Raw genomic sequence first — 16,993 nt, 5'->3', positions numbered from 1 at the left:
GCCCGTAAGAAACAAGCATTTGTCAAGTGGTGTGTGTGTGTGTGTGTGTGTGTGTGTGCGCGCATATCTTTGTCGGTGCCCAACTATTATTCATTGCTGCAGCACTTTCTCTGAATACTGGGAATAGTTTTCAGTAACAGGCATTGCAACAGTAGTCCAAACAATTCTGAAGTTTTTTTCTTTCACTTCTAGAAGAAGTCTTGAACTCTGAGAACCAGGTAGTCAATATTAAACCAGAGCATTGGCAAACCACAGCCAAGTGCCAACTCAGCATTTGTGGTTCATTGCTGAAGACTGATTTTCATCCATGGGTTGTACGATTTTAACATTCCTGTACTGAATATATGGGGAGAGGACATAAGGTGCACGATTCCATGGCCCTATCACGCAGTCACTCATGACCTTTGCTGGCGCTTGCTTGTGTGTTTGTGAATCTTGGCAGATGGTCATCAGATTGCACACAAAGTGCAGTGTCCTGGAATTGAGATCACCTAATGCCAAAAGGGTGAAAGGTCTCCAATAAACCAGCCTCTCTCATCATTACATATTCATAAGGCATGAAATAAATCTTTTTAAAACACATACAGTATTGATACGTTGATGCTGATGCAGCACATTCTGTGTTCTGTGCTTTGAGTAACAGGGTCACAAAACTGCTTGCAGAGCACACGGACACAGAATTATGCAAATTTGCATCCAAAATTGATGACTAAAATCAGATCTCAAAGAATACAACGCAAAACACAGATCACTAAATCACAAGGAATAATTATGCTATTATTTACTACCTCAAATTAAAGCAATTATCTCTATTTCTAATTATCTGTAATTTGTAATACTGATGACTCAGCATTCCTTGAATTCCATTCAAGGCCTTTTGCCAAAATGCTTATTCACCAAAAATGCAACTCTAATTAGCTCTATTATACTGATTATAGAGCTATATTAATATTAAAATAAGTCCGTAATCATTTTAGAATACAGGAAATTGTTACATTTTGTTCAAGACACACACATAATATGCTCTGGTGAGAAAATACAAACAATACCCTTTAGTTAAATCAACCCAAAAAGTTTCTTCTACTAAGTGACAATTACTGCATGAATAAACCCTTTAATTTAATTTCTTTCACCATCCTATACATAATAGAATTTCCCAGTCTTATTTTGACAACAGGTCCACATATATTGCTAAACCATTTCACCTCATCTCAGTAGTCGTCCTGATTTCACCTGGTTAACACCAAAAACAATACTGCAAGAAAAGTTACAAGATTGAATTTCAGATTTTCAGAAGTCCGTCCCCCTCTCCCCCAACAACACTGAGGAAAGTTCTCCTCCATGTGGCCACAAAATATGAGAGCAAAAAAAAAAAATCCAAAACAGTTCATGCTGTTGAAGGAGTTACAAAAAGAACACAAATCAAGCCATTAATTGCAAAAAAATCAAGATGTTTTGTACAAAATGTGCATTTTATTTTATTATGTACCCATCATTTATGTTAATAAAAGAACTTCTAATGCATTAACGATTTTCATTGGCATCTCTCATAGTAAGAAACATTGTTATGAAACATTCTTCGATAGCTCGGACTGTTCGGACCTCCTCCTCATCCTCACAATCTCTTAGCTCTATTCAAGAGGCAACTTTCTCTCATCAAAAAAGAAAACGAACAAAACTTGTGGTTTGCCATACGGGACCAGCCATCTACTCTACTGAAGGCAATAGGACACTTGTTGAATTGGCCGTCCCAGTTCCCACAAAACTACACGCCACACAGCTGCCTACACACAGATAAGGACCCCTTAAGAGAATTTTTTTTCTTTTCTTTTTTCCTTTTTCTTGAATTCACATTAAGGAGGTCTCCGGGAATGTCAACACATACAACAACATGTCAGTATATGAATCGTGCCAAGATGTATGCACAAAATAATTTGAATTCACAGCTAGTCTCATCAGGGACACAAACAAAAATCCAAACAAGCACACACATACCCAAACAGGATTCCAAAAAGCTAATGCACCATCATGTTACCCTGCTCACTCCGGTCAAACACTGACTTCACATCCTCATCATATCATAATTATTATTGTTATTATTACATACATATATAAAACACGTTCAAAAACACATTGCCAACACCAAGTTCAGATTTAAGATGGCTCCTTGAGCAGTACACAGATATAAACACACACACACACACACACACACACACACACAGACCCTGATCATGAGCCCTGCACACTTACCCATGGCACACTTGCAGCAGTCTGCAAGTGTGAGCTCATAGGATGACTCACAGCTCCCAAAGAAACAACACCTCATAAACATCCTCTTACTGTTGTCCAATGAGACCTGCAGCACTGTAGCATGAGAGGAGAAGGTTCATAACATCTCCTATGAAACTCTACCGGCAGGTGCACGATTCTGCAATCATGTCCTCGTATTCTTTGTACAAAATGTTGTCATTCTTCTCCATCATGAGCACGCTGATGGGTTTGTACTTGTAAGGGACGCAGGAGGGCGGGGGGATGTCCGCCACGCCAAGCTCGCTGATGAAGGTCTGCACAATAGCATGGTTGGGTGAGTTTAAGCCATAATGCAGGATGCGTGGACAGTCTCCCATGCAATAGCGTGGGTTGTACTTGGGTGGGGCAATGATCCAATGATCCCAACCAAGATCACTGAAGGCCACTTGGTAAGAGTGCAGTTTGCACTGGTTCTTGGCCACGCGGTTCTTACTGCCCTTGTAGTTGGGGATGTCAGACACGATGCTACCGGGCTCCTGGGAGCGGCGGTGCCGGACAGGGGTGTGCAGCGGAGGTGTGTGGAATCCCCACTCCGTGGGGTTCTTCTTCTCCTCCTCCTCCTCTTCCTCCTCTACAAAGAGCAGCAGAGCGGGAGCCATCAAGTACAGCTGGGAGGGCTGGTGTCTCCTGGTCACTTCAGGCTTCCCATTTTCCCTCATCCACCATCCCTGCTGGCAGCGGTAGTGGACAGTCAGGACCAAAGGACCTTCCTTCCACTGAGAGACTTGGCGTGTGACGTCTCTTTCCGTCCACTGGCTTTGAGGTCCCAGAGTAACTTTGTCTTCTGAGTGTGTGCCGGACTTTCCTTTTTGTCCCTGGTGCCGGACCTTGGCTCTGCATTTTACTGACAAGAGTTGTCCAACAGGTAGCTTCATATGGACTAGAGAGGCTCGTACCAGTCGCTCAAGCTCAAGGCTTTCTAGTTCATACTTCAGTGTGAAGTGCACATCTGTAAAGATAGGGTTTGAATAGTGAAAATGATGGGTAGGATGATGTCCCTCCTCTCCTTAATGAATTCAACATATAAGTTAATGGCTGATCTAATGAGTTTGGTGATCCTTCAAGACAATAATGGACATAGTGAAATAGGCATAGTTTTCACAAATTCTCAAAGGCATAGTTCTCACAAATGTTCAACAATCGTAAACCACAAATAGGTTTACTTAGAGCAGGGGTCTCCAACAGGAAGATCATAAGCTACCAGTAGCCTCCCACCTGTTCCTGAGAAGTTCTCCAAAAAGTTCAAAGAAAATTTACATAACAAGGTCACTTGGTAAACCTGTTAAAATCCCCATCAGATCAAATTCAGACATTCTGCTCCCTTCTAATACAAAATTATTATTGACCTAAAAACTAATTATGCTATATCCTACGTTATGTAGGTTTAGCATGGTGATAGCAGACTGTACACTAGATTTGGCTATGACTATAGAAGATAACCAGGCAAATAAAAGTCAAAACATGTTCGTGATGAATGGGAGGACTTTTTTCCCCCACAAATCTAAACAAGGGTGTTCACAGTCGTAAGTAACATCAATCTACACGTCAACAAAAAAATCCACATAAATTGTTTATGCTTACCCAGGCAGCAGTCTATAAAAGGAGATGGTAAAAGAGTTGAAAGAAGCTTAAATGCATGTGAAGCTTCTTTAACAGCTATTTGCTACTACCACTAATATACAAAATGTGTTACTCTCGACCCCATTATTTTCCTAAAAGTAGCTTTCAGAGGAAAACAATGTTGGAGACCCCTGACCCCACACATTCCTCGCCCGTCTTGCAAGACCCAGATATTTATACTTGGAGGCTATTTCTAGCTAAGGCTGTGAAAAAAACACTTGTAGCCAGGGTTGGGTAGTAACGGATTACATGTAATCTGGATTACATGGATTGGGAGACCAAATTTCCATGTCAGGATCAAAACTTACTTACTAATTTATTTACTATTGGGGTAGGTCTCTCGGCACACTGCCTGATCTTTTCCTCCTAATCTTAATGTAGCCTCTTGTTTTAGTGTTACCGTTTACTTTGAGAAAGTCACCAGGTCCCCCTGGTTGAAAAACATCCCAAAGGAATAATTTTCTCACCCCCACAATTGAAAAGGACATGGTGTCATTCAATTTCAGGCCATGTCCAGGTGTGCCCTTATAAAGGATAAGAGGAGTTGTGCATGTTTGGAGAATAGTGATCCATGATCACATCCATGATGACTAAGTGATCAATTTTGGGATGGGGTGAAAATTTCAACCACCAAAACACCACCCCCAAAGTGGAGCTATAGCTATAGAAATGTATTAGTTTTGGGTGTTTTTCAGACAATGGGACCTGGTGACCGCAAAGTAAATGGTAGGCTAACACTAAAACAAGGGGCTACATTAAGATTTTTGGAGGAAAAGATCAGTTAATTCACACAGGAATGCTTTACTCAGAGTAAAGAGATTTCTTAGATGTAATGAAATAATAAAGAGAAAAATAGAATGAGAATTCTTTCATCAATTCAGTGGTGGTGTCTTTTACTTAAGGGACATATTGAAGTAATCTAAAAGTAATCCTAAAGTAATCAGATTACGTTACATATGTTTGGTAATCCAACTGATTACGTTACTGATTACAAAAATTGCCATTTGTAGTCAGTAATGGGTTACATTTCAAAGTAATCTGACCCAACCCTGCCTGTAGCCTAGCAGTTTAGCAGATTTGGACAACACCATGACATGGATCTTCAAAACAACCTTACCTTTAGATGCCACGAGACTGCGTTTTTGCACGGACGCACGTAAAAGCCTCACTGTGTTGGAACCAAACACTTTATGCCCTCTCGGCCTTCCATCTGTTTCAGCGGCGATTGTATACATGTCTAACATGAACTGCAAGTGCTGGTCTTCCTCGCCTCTATCCGTGAATGGTGTATGATAGGGACTCCTCTGTTTCGCATAACTCTGCCGAGAAACTTCGGTGAGAGCATCAAGATGTGACGACGAAATAGGTCTACCCATTTTACCAACCACGCGGGAGAACGTGGAAAATAATAGTAAAAAACACGAGAGTACACCAAACTGTGAAAGGACAAACTTAGCCTTCATGTTCACCCTCTGGCGTGAATCACCTTGATCAATGGGGCTACCATGGCATAAAAAAATCAAAGGCCGTGTTGTGCTCAGTGCCACACCTGGCATCTGCGTTTTCGAAAGGTTAGTCAAGCTCCTGACCCCATAATAACCTTTACGTCAAGTTTAGCCTGCGTAGACCAGGCCCACCACAAAGCAACGCGGGTGTCTCATGATATGATTCGAGCGTGATAGGTTTCGGAGTGGATTCAGCTAATCATTGCTTAGTTTAAAGCTAATCGTGATTGATATCAACAGCTATATTTAATTGTTTTTTTGTTTTTTTGTATGTATATTGTTCAAAATGGGAAGGTGTGCAGCCAATCCTGTGCACCCACGATTCTGTGGGCGCGCATGGGGTGCACGTGAACAGTGGACCGCCTGGACACTCTGTCCCGTGGCGTGTTGGTCGACATTCAATGTAGGGTAATTGCAGTCACAGAGTTTTCTATCACGGACTATCAGTCATTTTGCCTTGCATCCTTTAGGCTGTACGTTTTGTCATTGTCTGTGTTCAGCAATAACCCTGTTGTTATTTGTGTTTATTACTTTGCGGTGTTCTGTAGCGCACTGTTATCCGTGTTATCCTGTGTCACGCGGTATGACCGCAATTTGTATATTACACAATGGCACAATTTTACACGATTGTATAATTAGTACTTCCACCTCTAGTCCTCCTTAACATTTGTAACATGCTTCGTTTAGCAGGCCAAGCAGGAGGAGCTTGCCTTAGCTCTGTTACAGGTTAGATTACTGATTCGTTCTAGGCTACCTCTGCGCAGGGTCAGTTCCATATTTCGCTCATTCCGATGCAGTATCAACTGACTAGGCAAAGCAATTTTATGTATCTTGATCAAGCAAGCCCACAGCATGGCAACCAGTATATGTACCCTAGCAACACCATAGCAACCATCTTAATTACCCAAACAACAGCCTAGCAACCACCACTATACTGTGACCCTAGCAACCACCATAGCAACCAGCATTATTACCCTAGCAACCAGCATAGCAATCGCTTTATTTATGCAATTTGGCTTATTGGTGTTAATGCAGATAACTTTTGATCCATGTGCCCGATTTTCAAAAATGAGGTACTGTTGCAATCCTTTTGGCGACCTGCATCTGATCAAGCAGTCTGCAATCTGATCACTCTTGCAGTTCCTCGGATATGCAATTCTAGTTCATTACTATTATTGTCAAAGTACATGTTACCTGTGCCATATTGTGACATATGAACACAACATTTACCATTTTGTATATTTCTGTTCATTTCTGTCTTACGTAGAAACCATGGCTACCAAAAAAATACTTGAAGGCCAACAAAAGAGCAGGTACTTGTGATAATTATGATATCATTGAGCATAAAAAGTCTTATGATCAAGGGAAGATGGCATTGCTATTTAATTATTTACAATATTGCTGATTAACATCAATGTAGATGTCAGACCACATCTAATTATTGTGTTTTTCTTTTAGCAAGGGTATGTGCATTCCTTTTCTATTCTCATTCTCATTCTATTATACACGTACAAGCCAATTTTGGGGAATTCATTATTTGACATTTTGGTCAAATGTATTCCTTAAAGTTTTGTAAATCCTAATACCCAACCTCACTGCACAACTCTGAGAAATACTGTCATAAATGATGAAAATATTCCCTGGTCGGTTGCTATTACTTAGATTTCACCACTGGGTGTCAGTAGGGGCCTAGAGGCCTACCTCAAGTGTAGATGCAAGTTAGGAAAATGACCGTGGACTATGCCTTCACTGCAGAAACTGCTTGTCTAACCAAGTGTTATTAATCTTATAGTAAGATTTTTTTTTTAATGACAAAATCTAGACACTTACCTAGCGCTTTCTCGTAAGTAATTGAATTTTCTTGATTTTCTTGAGTCTTAATTTTCTCTTCATAAGACGTCAGACTTCCTCCATCTTTCCTCCATCCCTCTTTTCAATGCCACTGATGAAATCCAGATCGCTACAAATGTTAAAGGACTCAAACAACCTCAGGAAATATAGCCAATGTTGTCCCTTTTTGTAAAGTGCATCTGTGTTTACTGACCGGGCTTGTTTATTGACCAGATGCGGCCAAGTACTTCTAGGGCCTGACTACTTCCACATCCACATCCTCAATGGAGACCGGTAGCAGACCTCCGGAGGTCCACTACCATCTCTTTAGTCTCTGAGGTGTTCAGTTCAGCTGCAGATGGTTTGACCTGCACCACTTCACAAAGTCCTGAACCAGGCTTGTGGACTCCCTCTCCTGTCCATCCCTAATACACCTCACAATTGCAGTGTCTCGCCTGAAAATGTATGCATGTGGCATGACTTAGAGTTATAACTGAAGCCAGAGGTGTAAAGGGTGACCAGGACAGGGCAGTCCCCTGTGACATGCCGGTGCTACTGTAAAGTATAGATATAGTATGGACCCTTTCAAGAGAGTTCCATTATCAGCATCATAGTGGGCCCCACAAGACTTCCTTTTTAACATTCCATATGTTATCTTAATGCAGAGGAAATAGATTGGCGCAGTGAGCTACCTGCAACAACAGCGGCGCTCGGAGAGCAGTGAGGGGTTAGGTGCCATACTCAAGGGCACTTCAGCTATGCCTACGGTTCGAACCGGCAACCCTCCGGTAACAAGTCCAAAGCGCTAACCAGTAGGCCACAGCTGCCCCACAGTCTCAGAGGAGCAGTCCCTCTGCCTGACAAACTGTGATCTCTCAGGTGTGAGTCCACCATCGTCTGCCACCCTCGTCTGCCTTGTCTTGATGAGAGTACACCCTGTGCAGCAGATAGAAGATGGCGTCCTCCACCCCCACCTTATCCTGGTAAAAGAACTGAATGCATGGCAGACCTGAGGTCTTGGAGCACTGGAGAGGGAGCAGAAACCATTCCAGGGTCTTCATTATGTGTGATGTCAAAAAACCTACTCTCATCAGAGGACCACATTGGGTGAGAGGAGCAGTACAGCTGGATCGTAGGTGATGGCCCTGGGATCTGGGAAAACTCATCACATGGGGAAATCACCAACTTATGATTCTGATACCACAGCAACATCCAGGATATTGGGAGGAGGATGATATCCAGAATGTTGCTAGGGGACGGTATCTAGGATGTTGCTAGGATCGTATCAGAATCTTAAGTTGGTGAAATTTCACCAGAGAGGGTAGAAACGGAGCAGAAAATAAGATGCAGGTCCAGTAAGGGTCCTATAGGTCAGAGCGATTTGAATTTAATTCTGGCTACTATAGGAGGCCAATGAAGAGTAGGCTAACTAATAAGAGTAGTTACATGTGTCTTCTTTAGCTGATGAAAGACCACACGCCCCATTACATTTTGAACCATCTGTAATGGTCTCACTACACAAGGCAAAATAAATACAAATCAGAGTGCAAGTAATAAAGAATAAAAAGGCATTACATAAATAGAATAAAAGTAGTAAAACAAAATTACTTAAGAAAATATGAAAGCATAAATAAAAGTAAAAATCAGAGTGCAATTAAAAATGGCTATATATAATCAGACTAAGAGTGCGATTTAAAATGGCTATATGTAATCAGACTAAGAGTAGGTCACTGAAAACAGTTTTGTCTTGAGTCTTGATTTAAGGTAGTTGGAGCATTTTCTATATCCTCTGGAGGTTGGTTCCAGAGGTGAACTACATAGCAGGCAAATGCTGCTTCGTCATTTTTTGTTCTGACAGTGGGTTTTATGAGCAAATTCTTCTCTTGAGACCTGAGAGGTCCGGGGAGAATGTACTGAGCATGTCTGACAAGTACTTTGGACCTGACCCATTAAGTGATGTAAAAACAAGCAACAGTGCTTTAAAATCAATTCTAAACGTTACAGGGAGCCAGTGCAGAGACTCAAGTATGGGAGTGATATGTCCAGATGTCTTGGATTTTTTGAGAACCCTTGCAGCAGAGTTCTGTATGACTTGAAGCTGTTTGGTGGTATTTTTGGGAAGGCCTGTTAAGAGTCCATTACAGTAGTCAACCCTATTAGAAATAAGAGCATGGATTTGTTTGTCCAAGTCATGCTATATTAAAATCTCTAAGTCTGGCAATGCTACACAAGCAATTATGTCAACTGACAGTGTATTGCTACAGTCCAGCTTTGAAAGAACCATGAACTGCACAAGAAGTTGTTTGGAATATTGTGCAATAAGGTCTATTTAGATTTAGTCCTTATTTATGACCTATAGTAAAATGTGTTTCTGTACTTCAATCAATATATCAGAGGCCGAGACAAACAATAAGGTAAGACCCAGCTTCATAATGGGCATGTTTTTTGGTAAAGGTGAAATAATTCCTTTAAACATGTGATTGTCTATGAATGGAACAATAAGGGACATAGAGCCTGTGCCCTTAATAACACACGTAATACATTAAGCAATTTCCATTGATTTATATGTTCTGACCTACCACAGGGTTCAATGAAAGTGACTGAAAAATGCTACCAGAATTAATTTGCTTCCAGTTGCCTTTGACTGTTTTTAAAGCAATAACATGACTCCTCTGATTTCAATTATACATCAGTGAGACAATAGCTTAGTTTGATTTTAATAAAATATCTCAAAGCATATAATTATAATGGTCTAGGCTATTATTTGATTTGGGCCAAAACAATGGGCATTTGTTTGATTTGAATAGATTATTTCTATATACTAAGCCTATGATGATGCCAGCCAGCATCATAGTTTTATTTTAGAAAGAGTATGTTCTTTACAATCCATCATATGTTTTCTTGGAAACCTTAAAAGTTTATTCAAATCCTTGCAGAGGTTACCGCCTAGAATTGAGTGCAACTCACATCCACAACACCCACCAACCTCTGGCATTGGTCTATTACAACAAGGGGCTGTTTTGACGGGTCGTCCCACTTGTCACTCAAACTAACTTCGGGGGATCTTAGCAACTGGAGCAGCAGCATTCCTCTCGCCAAAAGTTGGGGTGAAGTTTCCTATCCGGACCCAGCCCACCCTCGCTTACCCCTGTCCCGTTCCCATGTTATCGTAATGAACATCTGGTCATGGAGAATTGGTGTAGGAGTGTGTAGAGACCTAAAACGAGATGGAGAACCCATCACAGATAATGGAGACCGTAGAACAGCTTGTGTCCTTTAACCACATCCACGTCCAGCTTCTAGGAGGTGCTCCATGGGGATTCACGTTAAAAGGGGGACTTGAGCACGGCGAGCCGCTTATCATAACTAAAGTAAGATGCATTGTTTTGAAGAAAATACGTTGTTCCCCTCATACCACAATAGTATTGGCTGTGCTGTGCATCACTTCTTTCTTTGAGATTTGGCGACGTGTGAACTGAATTGTAACCTACCTCGTGTGTAGTCGCTGCTCCGAAGACTTGAGTGTAACAACAGTGTTGTGTCCCTCTCGTTTTAAAGTTAAGCATTGATTCTATCAGTGTTTCTATGATGTTCAGTGGTAAGAAATTAAATGAATGATCATGTCTTTTGCTTATAGCATGCAGTAAAATGTACTAACACACCATTACGCACGCAGGCTATTCTTTTAAAACGTTTTATTTGTTCTTTATTTTCTGCTGGAATAACAAATCCACCTATGTGCTTGTTGTGTCAGGATGCAGCATATTGTCTATACATAACTGGTTACTAATTTGTACATGAACTATAGCTTAATTTAACGCATATTTGCAAAACATTCAAACGGGGCAATGTAAGGCTCCAGGCAGATTTTGATGCAACCGTGTGTGATTTTAGGCAATGGTCAAATCTATGTTGAGCTTGTCCGCAGTCGACTAGAACTGCTCATTTGGAATCTGTCGTTTTAATTTTCCTTAGTAGTCTACCAAAGCAAAAATCAAAACAGAATACGAAGTGACTTTTCTGTAGAGGAAAGTGGTCGTTGCGCCTGTTACACGCATTGGCGTAGTCCCGGTGCGAGTTGTGCTTTGAACCTATGGCGGCAATATTGCAGCGAGTAGGAAGGATCCCCACCGTAGTTTAACATCCTGGTTGTCTTTGTTCATTTCCCAGGATTGCGTTGACATTTCAAATCCAATGGCACAACGCGTTTCTTTCCATCTAAAACAAACATCACTAGAACGATTAAACTTAATGAATCTTGCAGTTGCCCCCCCCCCCCAAATAATGATTCTAATAGGTAGGATGGTAGAACACTGTGAATGGTTAGGGAATGACTGTGGTTGGCAAATGACAGTCATCGCATTAGAGTAAGATTTTCCTCAGGAGTTCCTCATATTTCTCAGGGCCTTTATTCACAGAACTGTCTCAGTAGTTTACATGTGAGACATAGCGAACAAAATGGACTCTCAGAAATACCCAAGTCTTTGGACCTCATGGATGTTGCATACAGCAACTTCTATGTTTTCAGTTAGGCGGAGGGTCAATACCCCCCCCCCCCCCCCCCCCCCCACACACACACACAATACTACCAAAGCACTGCTGCATACCTCCTGAAGTGCTCAAGTGTTTCTTTTCTTGAATGAAGATTGTGTGGAGTACATGGGGTCTTATAGACTCAGTCTTGTTATGGAGAGGGGGAGGGTGACATGGACAAAAATAAAAAATGGAGACAGGATATCTACCCCAAGCCTGCAGTGTGAACTGGCAGATGTGGTATTGCTTTACATTTTGGAATGTTGACAATCTGATTAGGGAGATGCACACCGTCTTGTGATGGGTCTGAACCACCTTTATGTTGCACCTCCGGTGTTACCAGCCCCTGGTTGACAGTATCTACACAAATGTACTCAGATTTACAGATTATGTACACAATACATTTTATAATCAGGTGTTCAGCAGAATGCTTTGTGTCTGAAAGTACATGTCATTCACTTTTTTACAACGTACATTTTTTTTTACAAAGTATAGCTGGATTTAATAGTAGCCTATTGTATTGTTCAGTAGCAGCATCTTGTTGCAGAAATGCATGCAATACCTTGCGAAAAGATAGGCAACTTAGTAGCCTATACAACTGCAGGTGCAAAAGGCTGTACCTTTATGAGGCTGTACCCAATGCAAACTCATTTGTGAAGAATGTTCACAGCCACAGACCCTATTTGAAGGGTTCAGATGCAAAAGCCTCTAAATGCCACCTATGTCAAAAATGAGATAAAGATGGTGAGGGGATGCTCTCCACACATAGTATACGCTAATCAAATAATTTAACTTCTAAACCCACTAAATACCACTCTCTTCCTGGTCTGAAATATCGATTTATAGGCAAAAACCTATAGGAGCCTGAATTTAAATGCTCATTTAAAAGAAAAGTGGTCAGACGGATTTAGAGGGTTTTGCATCTGAACTCTTCCTTTGTTGTGGTGTGATATTTGCACAAAGCTATTTAGGACTGCCATGTAATCAATTAAGTATGGGAATGCATACTCTGATTTCTCTAAATTTTTGCTTCTTAGAAATAGAAATAAAGAATGTTACAATTAACATTGCAATTATATCCAAACTCTGGGCAATGACGCTGCATGTTGGTGACGGAGATAGATGAATTTTCAAAGTAGGCTACAGTCTAAAGAACGATCAGCTCAGCAAGCAAATTATGTACTCTATTGTCCTACCACATCAACAGTGAGGAGCCAAGCTGCAGTGAGGTGCCAAGCTGACGTACTGAGGGCCATAGCGTGAAGTGGACGTGGTCATTCCGTGATGTGTCTCATTCACATGGGCCGGAGTTTCGAGGGGTATCCATCACATCCCCTCCTCTCCCCTGTTATGACAGTGATGGATCACTTCAGCTTAGTTTTTTGGTCATTGGACCCTTTGGTCAAAGGTCATTGGGCTCATGCTTTGTGTTGTAAAGACCTTCCCCATAGTCTTGGGGATGGAGGTTTCAATAGTGTGTTCTTTAGAGAGCAAATCCATGTGATACTTTTTGCTGGTGTTCTTTTGAGATGTGTGACTCATATTTAATTAATGATGACAGTTTTTTTTTCTCCCGGGGGTTCCAACAGGAAATAAGAGATCTGATGTTAGTTTAGTTTTTACATAGTGTTGGATATATTGGGAATGATCAGATACATTTTTCTCTGCTTAACTTATATCGAGGAGCTTTTGTGTGAAGTAGTGATCTAACTGACAGCAGCTTTCCTTTGCAAATAATAGCACAGTTTCACTGAAAAAAGCTAGGCAGCTTTCTTGGTAATTGAATTACATCAAAAATATATACTGAAAAAATTAGTAAACCCTTATGTACTGTTCTTTAAAGACTTAAAAATACAGAGAGAGGCTAACTGAGTCAGCTTCAAGGGGTTTTCTTCAAGGGGTTTATTATGTCCCTCAGAAATTAAACGTTTTGTCCTTTAGAGGATGAGGTGTCCATAACGGTCATGTCTTTTCTGGATCAGGCGTGAGAGAGCAGTGTGTGTTCTTGCAGTGTGTGCATGTGCATTTAAGCGGCAGCATGTCGAGGAGCACTCACAGCAAGTTCTGGTGGAAACTAAGAGGCAAACAAAATGAGGAATGTGAAAACCAACTTTTCCACCGAGATACATTCCTACTGCTCTGACCCTCTTTTAAAACAAAACACTCACTGTATGACTGTGCGTGGGTGGATACGTATCTGTGTGTTTGTGTGTGTGTGTGTGTGTGTGTGTGTGCGTGTGTGTGTGTGTGTGTGTGTGTGTGTGTGTGTGTGTGTGTGTGTGTGTGTGTCTGTTACCACTGGTATGTTTGCTAAATGAAGTAAAAAGTGAAATAAAGCTTACAAAATAAATAAATGTTGAATCTACAGTAAATTACTTGTATGAATGTGTGTGTGTGTGTGTGTGTGTGTGTGAGTTTATTTTGATTGTGAGTGAGTAAGTAAGCTAGTTGCCCATCCTTTGCCTATGCTACTCTCTGGTCAGTACACTTCCAGAATGTGACCAGAGAGTAGGCCTGGTCAAAGCAGCACCCGGGAAACTCCCAACATATTGCTGTAAAAGAGACCTTTGTCTTCCCTTCTGTCCCGTCCCTTTCCTGCTTTTCTTTTTTGCATTTTACTCTCTCTCTCTCTCTCTCTCTCTCTCTCTCTCTCTCTCTCTCTGTCTCTCTTTTTTTATACCTCATGCATTAGCTTCATTTCTCTTTAGAACTTCTTCTCACATACTACTGCACTGAACTGCGTCCAAGTATGTCAGTTCTTTTGGCTAATCCCCCTCCCCCACTTCTGCCTTGCAGTTTTGTCCAGAGAAGGCTTCTCTTTTCTACCTCGAACTCTGTTGGTTTCAACAGGCCAGATGTATGGTAGTATTGGGGACGACTGTTTGGGCTTTGGCTTCAATGTGGGTGAGAACAATTAAAGGGTGAGCTGAATTTGAAGTGTTCAGCCCAGCTGGACTTTATTTGTCCTGTCGCCCTGTGCCGCCTGAAGACTGAAGGCTCCTTAAAGGTGCAGTCCATAACTTTAGGCTTTGTTCAGACCTGACAAAATGTTTTTTGGGCTGCTTCATAGTCCTCCTTTCCTTTTGCTTCATAATAATAATAACACACATACACACACACAGGGGAATGGACACATCAGCAGATGTTTGAGCATCTGTTTGTTTCCTGTCTGAGTGAACGCAAGACTCAATGAACGATGCGGTTTTGCTTTTGAATGGGTTTAGCATCCAGGATGTCCATAAATGCTGAAGAGGCCTTTCCCAGTGTGTTGCACATTTGGTATTCATTTTAACATTCGATATGAATGAATGAAAGTAGGGCAACAAATTGCTATGCAGTTCACCAATTTTTAACATTGCGAAATGTATCCGCAGTTAACCATGTTTCCAAGTTGGACCCATGACAGTAGCTGAGTCGCTACACTTCAGTAGACAACATCATACAGGTCCACATGGAGATTAAATGTGTACAAATAAAAACGCTGAAATGAATCAGAATCAGATTTGTATGTGTTGGTCTCAAATGTGCATCAGATGAGATACCTGTAGACAAGTAATGCTGCTCTAATTGTGTTGGGAGATTCTGTATTTTTTAAGAGTTCAGAGATCTTCCTGCATGCAGGTGATTCTGTCCTCCGTCGTCATGACTCCCGTACCTTGGATACCAGCACAACCATCCCTTTTCTGTGTTCTCTCCATTTCTATATCCTTTCTCAGTCTTCCTTTGTCATTCCCTTTCTCTTTTCTGCACTCCCTGGCATCTGCTCTCGGAGTCCTGTTCCATTCTTTGGCCTGTTTTCCCGTTGCTGTGTCCAGAACACAGGCCAGTAATGGACTTCCTCGGCTGTGTGACAGCAGCAGCAGCTTTATTTAGTCTGTCTTTATCACTCACCACCACAGCCTGGTGTTTGTGTGTGCTACCTGCACTAATAGGTTGTTGTATGCAAAGTATCCTGTGTGTGAGCTGTGTTGGATCCTGTGATGAATAGCATTGGGAAGGCCAGTCGCCAAGCTTGGAAAGTATGCACTGTGTAACACACACACACACACACACCAAATACACCATCAACTGCCATTCACATTCATTAATTTGTTTATATAATAAGAACATTTTACTCTGTATCTAGACAGACACACACACACACACACACACACACACACACATACTCCAATCACCACACACACACCAAATACACCATCAACTGCCATTCACATTCATTAATTTGTTTATATAATAAGAACATTTTACTCTGTATCTAGACAGACACACACACACACACACAAAGCTTCAACACTCTCTGTCGTTGTCTATTTTTTGTTCTCGTCCATCTCTTGTTCACCTCTGTGGAATGCGCACAGACAGGCCACTGGCTGTTAGTTTCCTCTCCCCGGTTAATGATTTACATGGTGACAAAATCATTACAAGCAATCATTAAGAGTCACTTCTTTGAAAGGAGCGCCCATGCATATAACACCACTTTTAGGCATTTCTTTACTCTGTTCCTCTATAATTAGCTTTCATTTAAGATTAGCAGTTAACATGTTGTTGAATATAACCCCATATTTTTTTTTTTGTTAAACACACTTACTTCTGATGTGTTTGTCTACATCCCTGATTAGTGACACCCAGTAAGCTGCAGTCTGACCGCAGGCAAGAGAGAAAGCTCATAAGTGTGGTTTCAAATTGTTCCTTTTAATTTACTAGTGAGCTAACCATAAAATGCATGCAAAACCTTGCACACACCACCCATAATCTTGTCAGCACTGCTTAAATGTGAACTGGTGCCTTTTGGTGACAGAGTCAGCAATGTTGAGCTGTGAAAGGTTTCCATGCATGGCATACAGAACTAGTGTATTGGTCCTTCACACGACCATACCACCAAAATTAATTTGAAGGTGATACCAAAACTGGTTGCCAAATAAAAGCATACCTCATAGGTGACAAACTGTTATTAAACGTTTCTTTAATCAGCTAATATACACTCTTTAAAAATGTAAAGATGGTCAAAACCAAAAAGCCCCTCTTTCTCGCTCCCTGGCATGTTGATTGGCAAAATGTGACAGGGCAGTTCCACATCCACTGGCAATAGGTAATTCCTCTTTTGGGACACAATGCATGGCTTTGGGCCAGACCAGAGGAACGAGGAACACCCTCTTATTTATAGAGCATTTGAGGGTGACCTCATGCTGCCCAGC

The 16,993-nt window shown here is 41.3% G+C and overlaps 2 protein-coding genes across 4 annotated transcripts in view; one reads left to right on the top strand and one right to left on the bottom strand.

Moving 5' to 3' along the window:
- Window positions 1–1,451: 1,451 nt before the first annotated feature.
- bmp15 (bone morphogenetic protein 15) lies at window positions 1,452–5,549 on the bottom strand. Of its 2 annotated transcripts, XM_042069640.1 has the most exons (3): window positions 5,048–5,549; window positions 3,892–3,903; window positions 1,452–3,259 (listed from the first exon to the last, which is right to left on the bottom strand). In XM_042069640.1, exons 1-3 carry the CDS (start codon window positions 5,484–5,486, stop codon window positions 2,409–2,411), a joined length of 1,302 nt encoding a protein of 433 aa, XP_041925574.1. In that variant the 5' UTR covers window positions 5,487–5,549; the 3' UTR covers window positions 1,452–2,408. The 2 variants fall into 2 exon arrangements, with proteins under 2 accessions (XP_041925574.1, XP_041925575.1); XM_042069641.1 differs by lacking the exon at window positions 3,892–3,903 and having other exon boundaries at window positions 5,048–5,547.
- Window positions 5,550–8,138: 2,589 nt separating this feature from the next.
- shroom4 (shroom family member 4) overlaps window positions 8,139–16,993 on the top strand; it is a 32,829-nt gene continuing 23,974 nt past the window's right edge. Inside the window, exon 1 of one of the 2 annotated variants that reach the window (XM_042070199.1) lies at window positions 8,139–8,372. In XM_042070199.1, the coding sequence (XP_041926133.1) occupies window positions 8,262–8,372 (111 nt within the window). In that variant the 5' untranslated portion in view covers window positions 8,139–8,261. Of the gene's footprint in view, window positions 8,373–10,360; window positions 10,637–16,993 lie in introns of those variants that run through there. The other variant, XM_042070198.1, reaches the window with a different exon arrangement.

The sequence above is a fragment of the Alosa sapidissima genome, chromosome 18 (genome assembly GCF_018492685.1).
Source record: "Alosa sapidissima isolate fAloSap1 chromosome 18, fAloSap1.pri, whole genome shotgun sequence".
Lineage (NCBI taxonomy): Eukaryota > Metazoa > Chordata > Actinopteri > Clupeiformes > Clupeidae > Alosa > Alosa sapidissima.
Note: the sequence above shows the minus strand (reverse complement) of the source record. Positions and strands in the feature narration are given on the sequence as shown.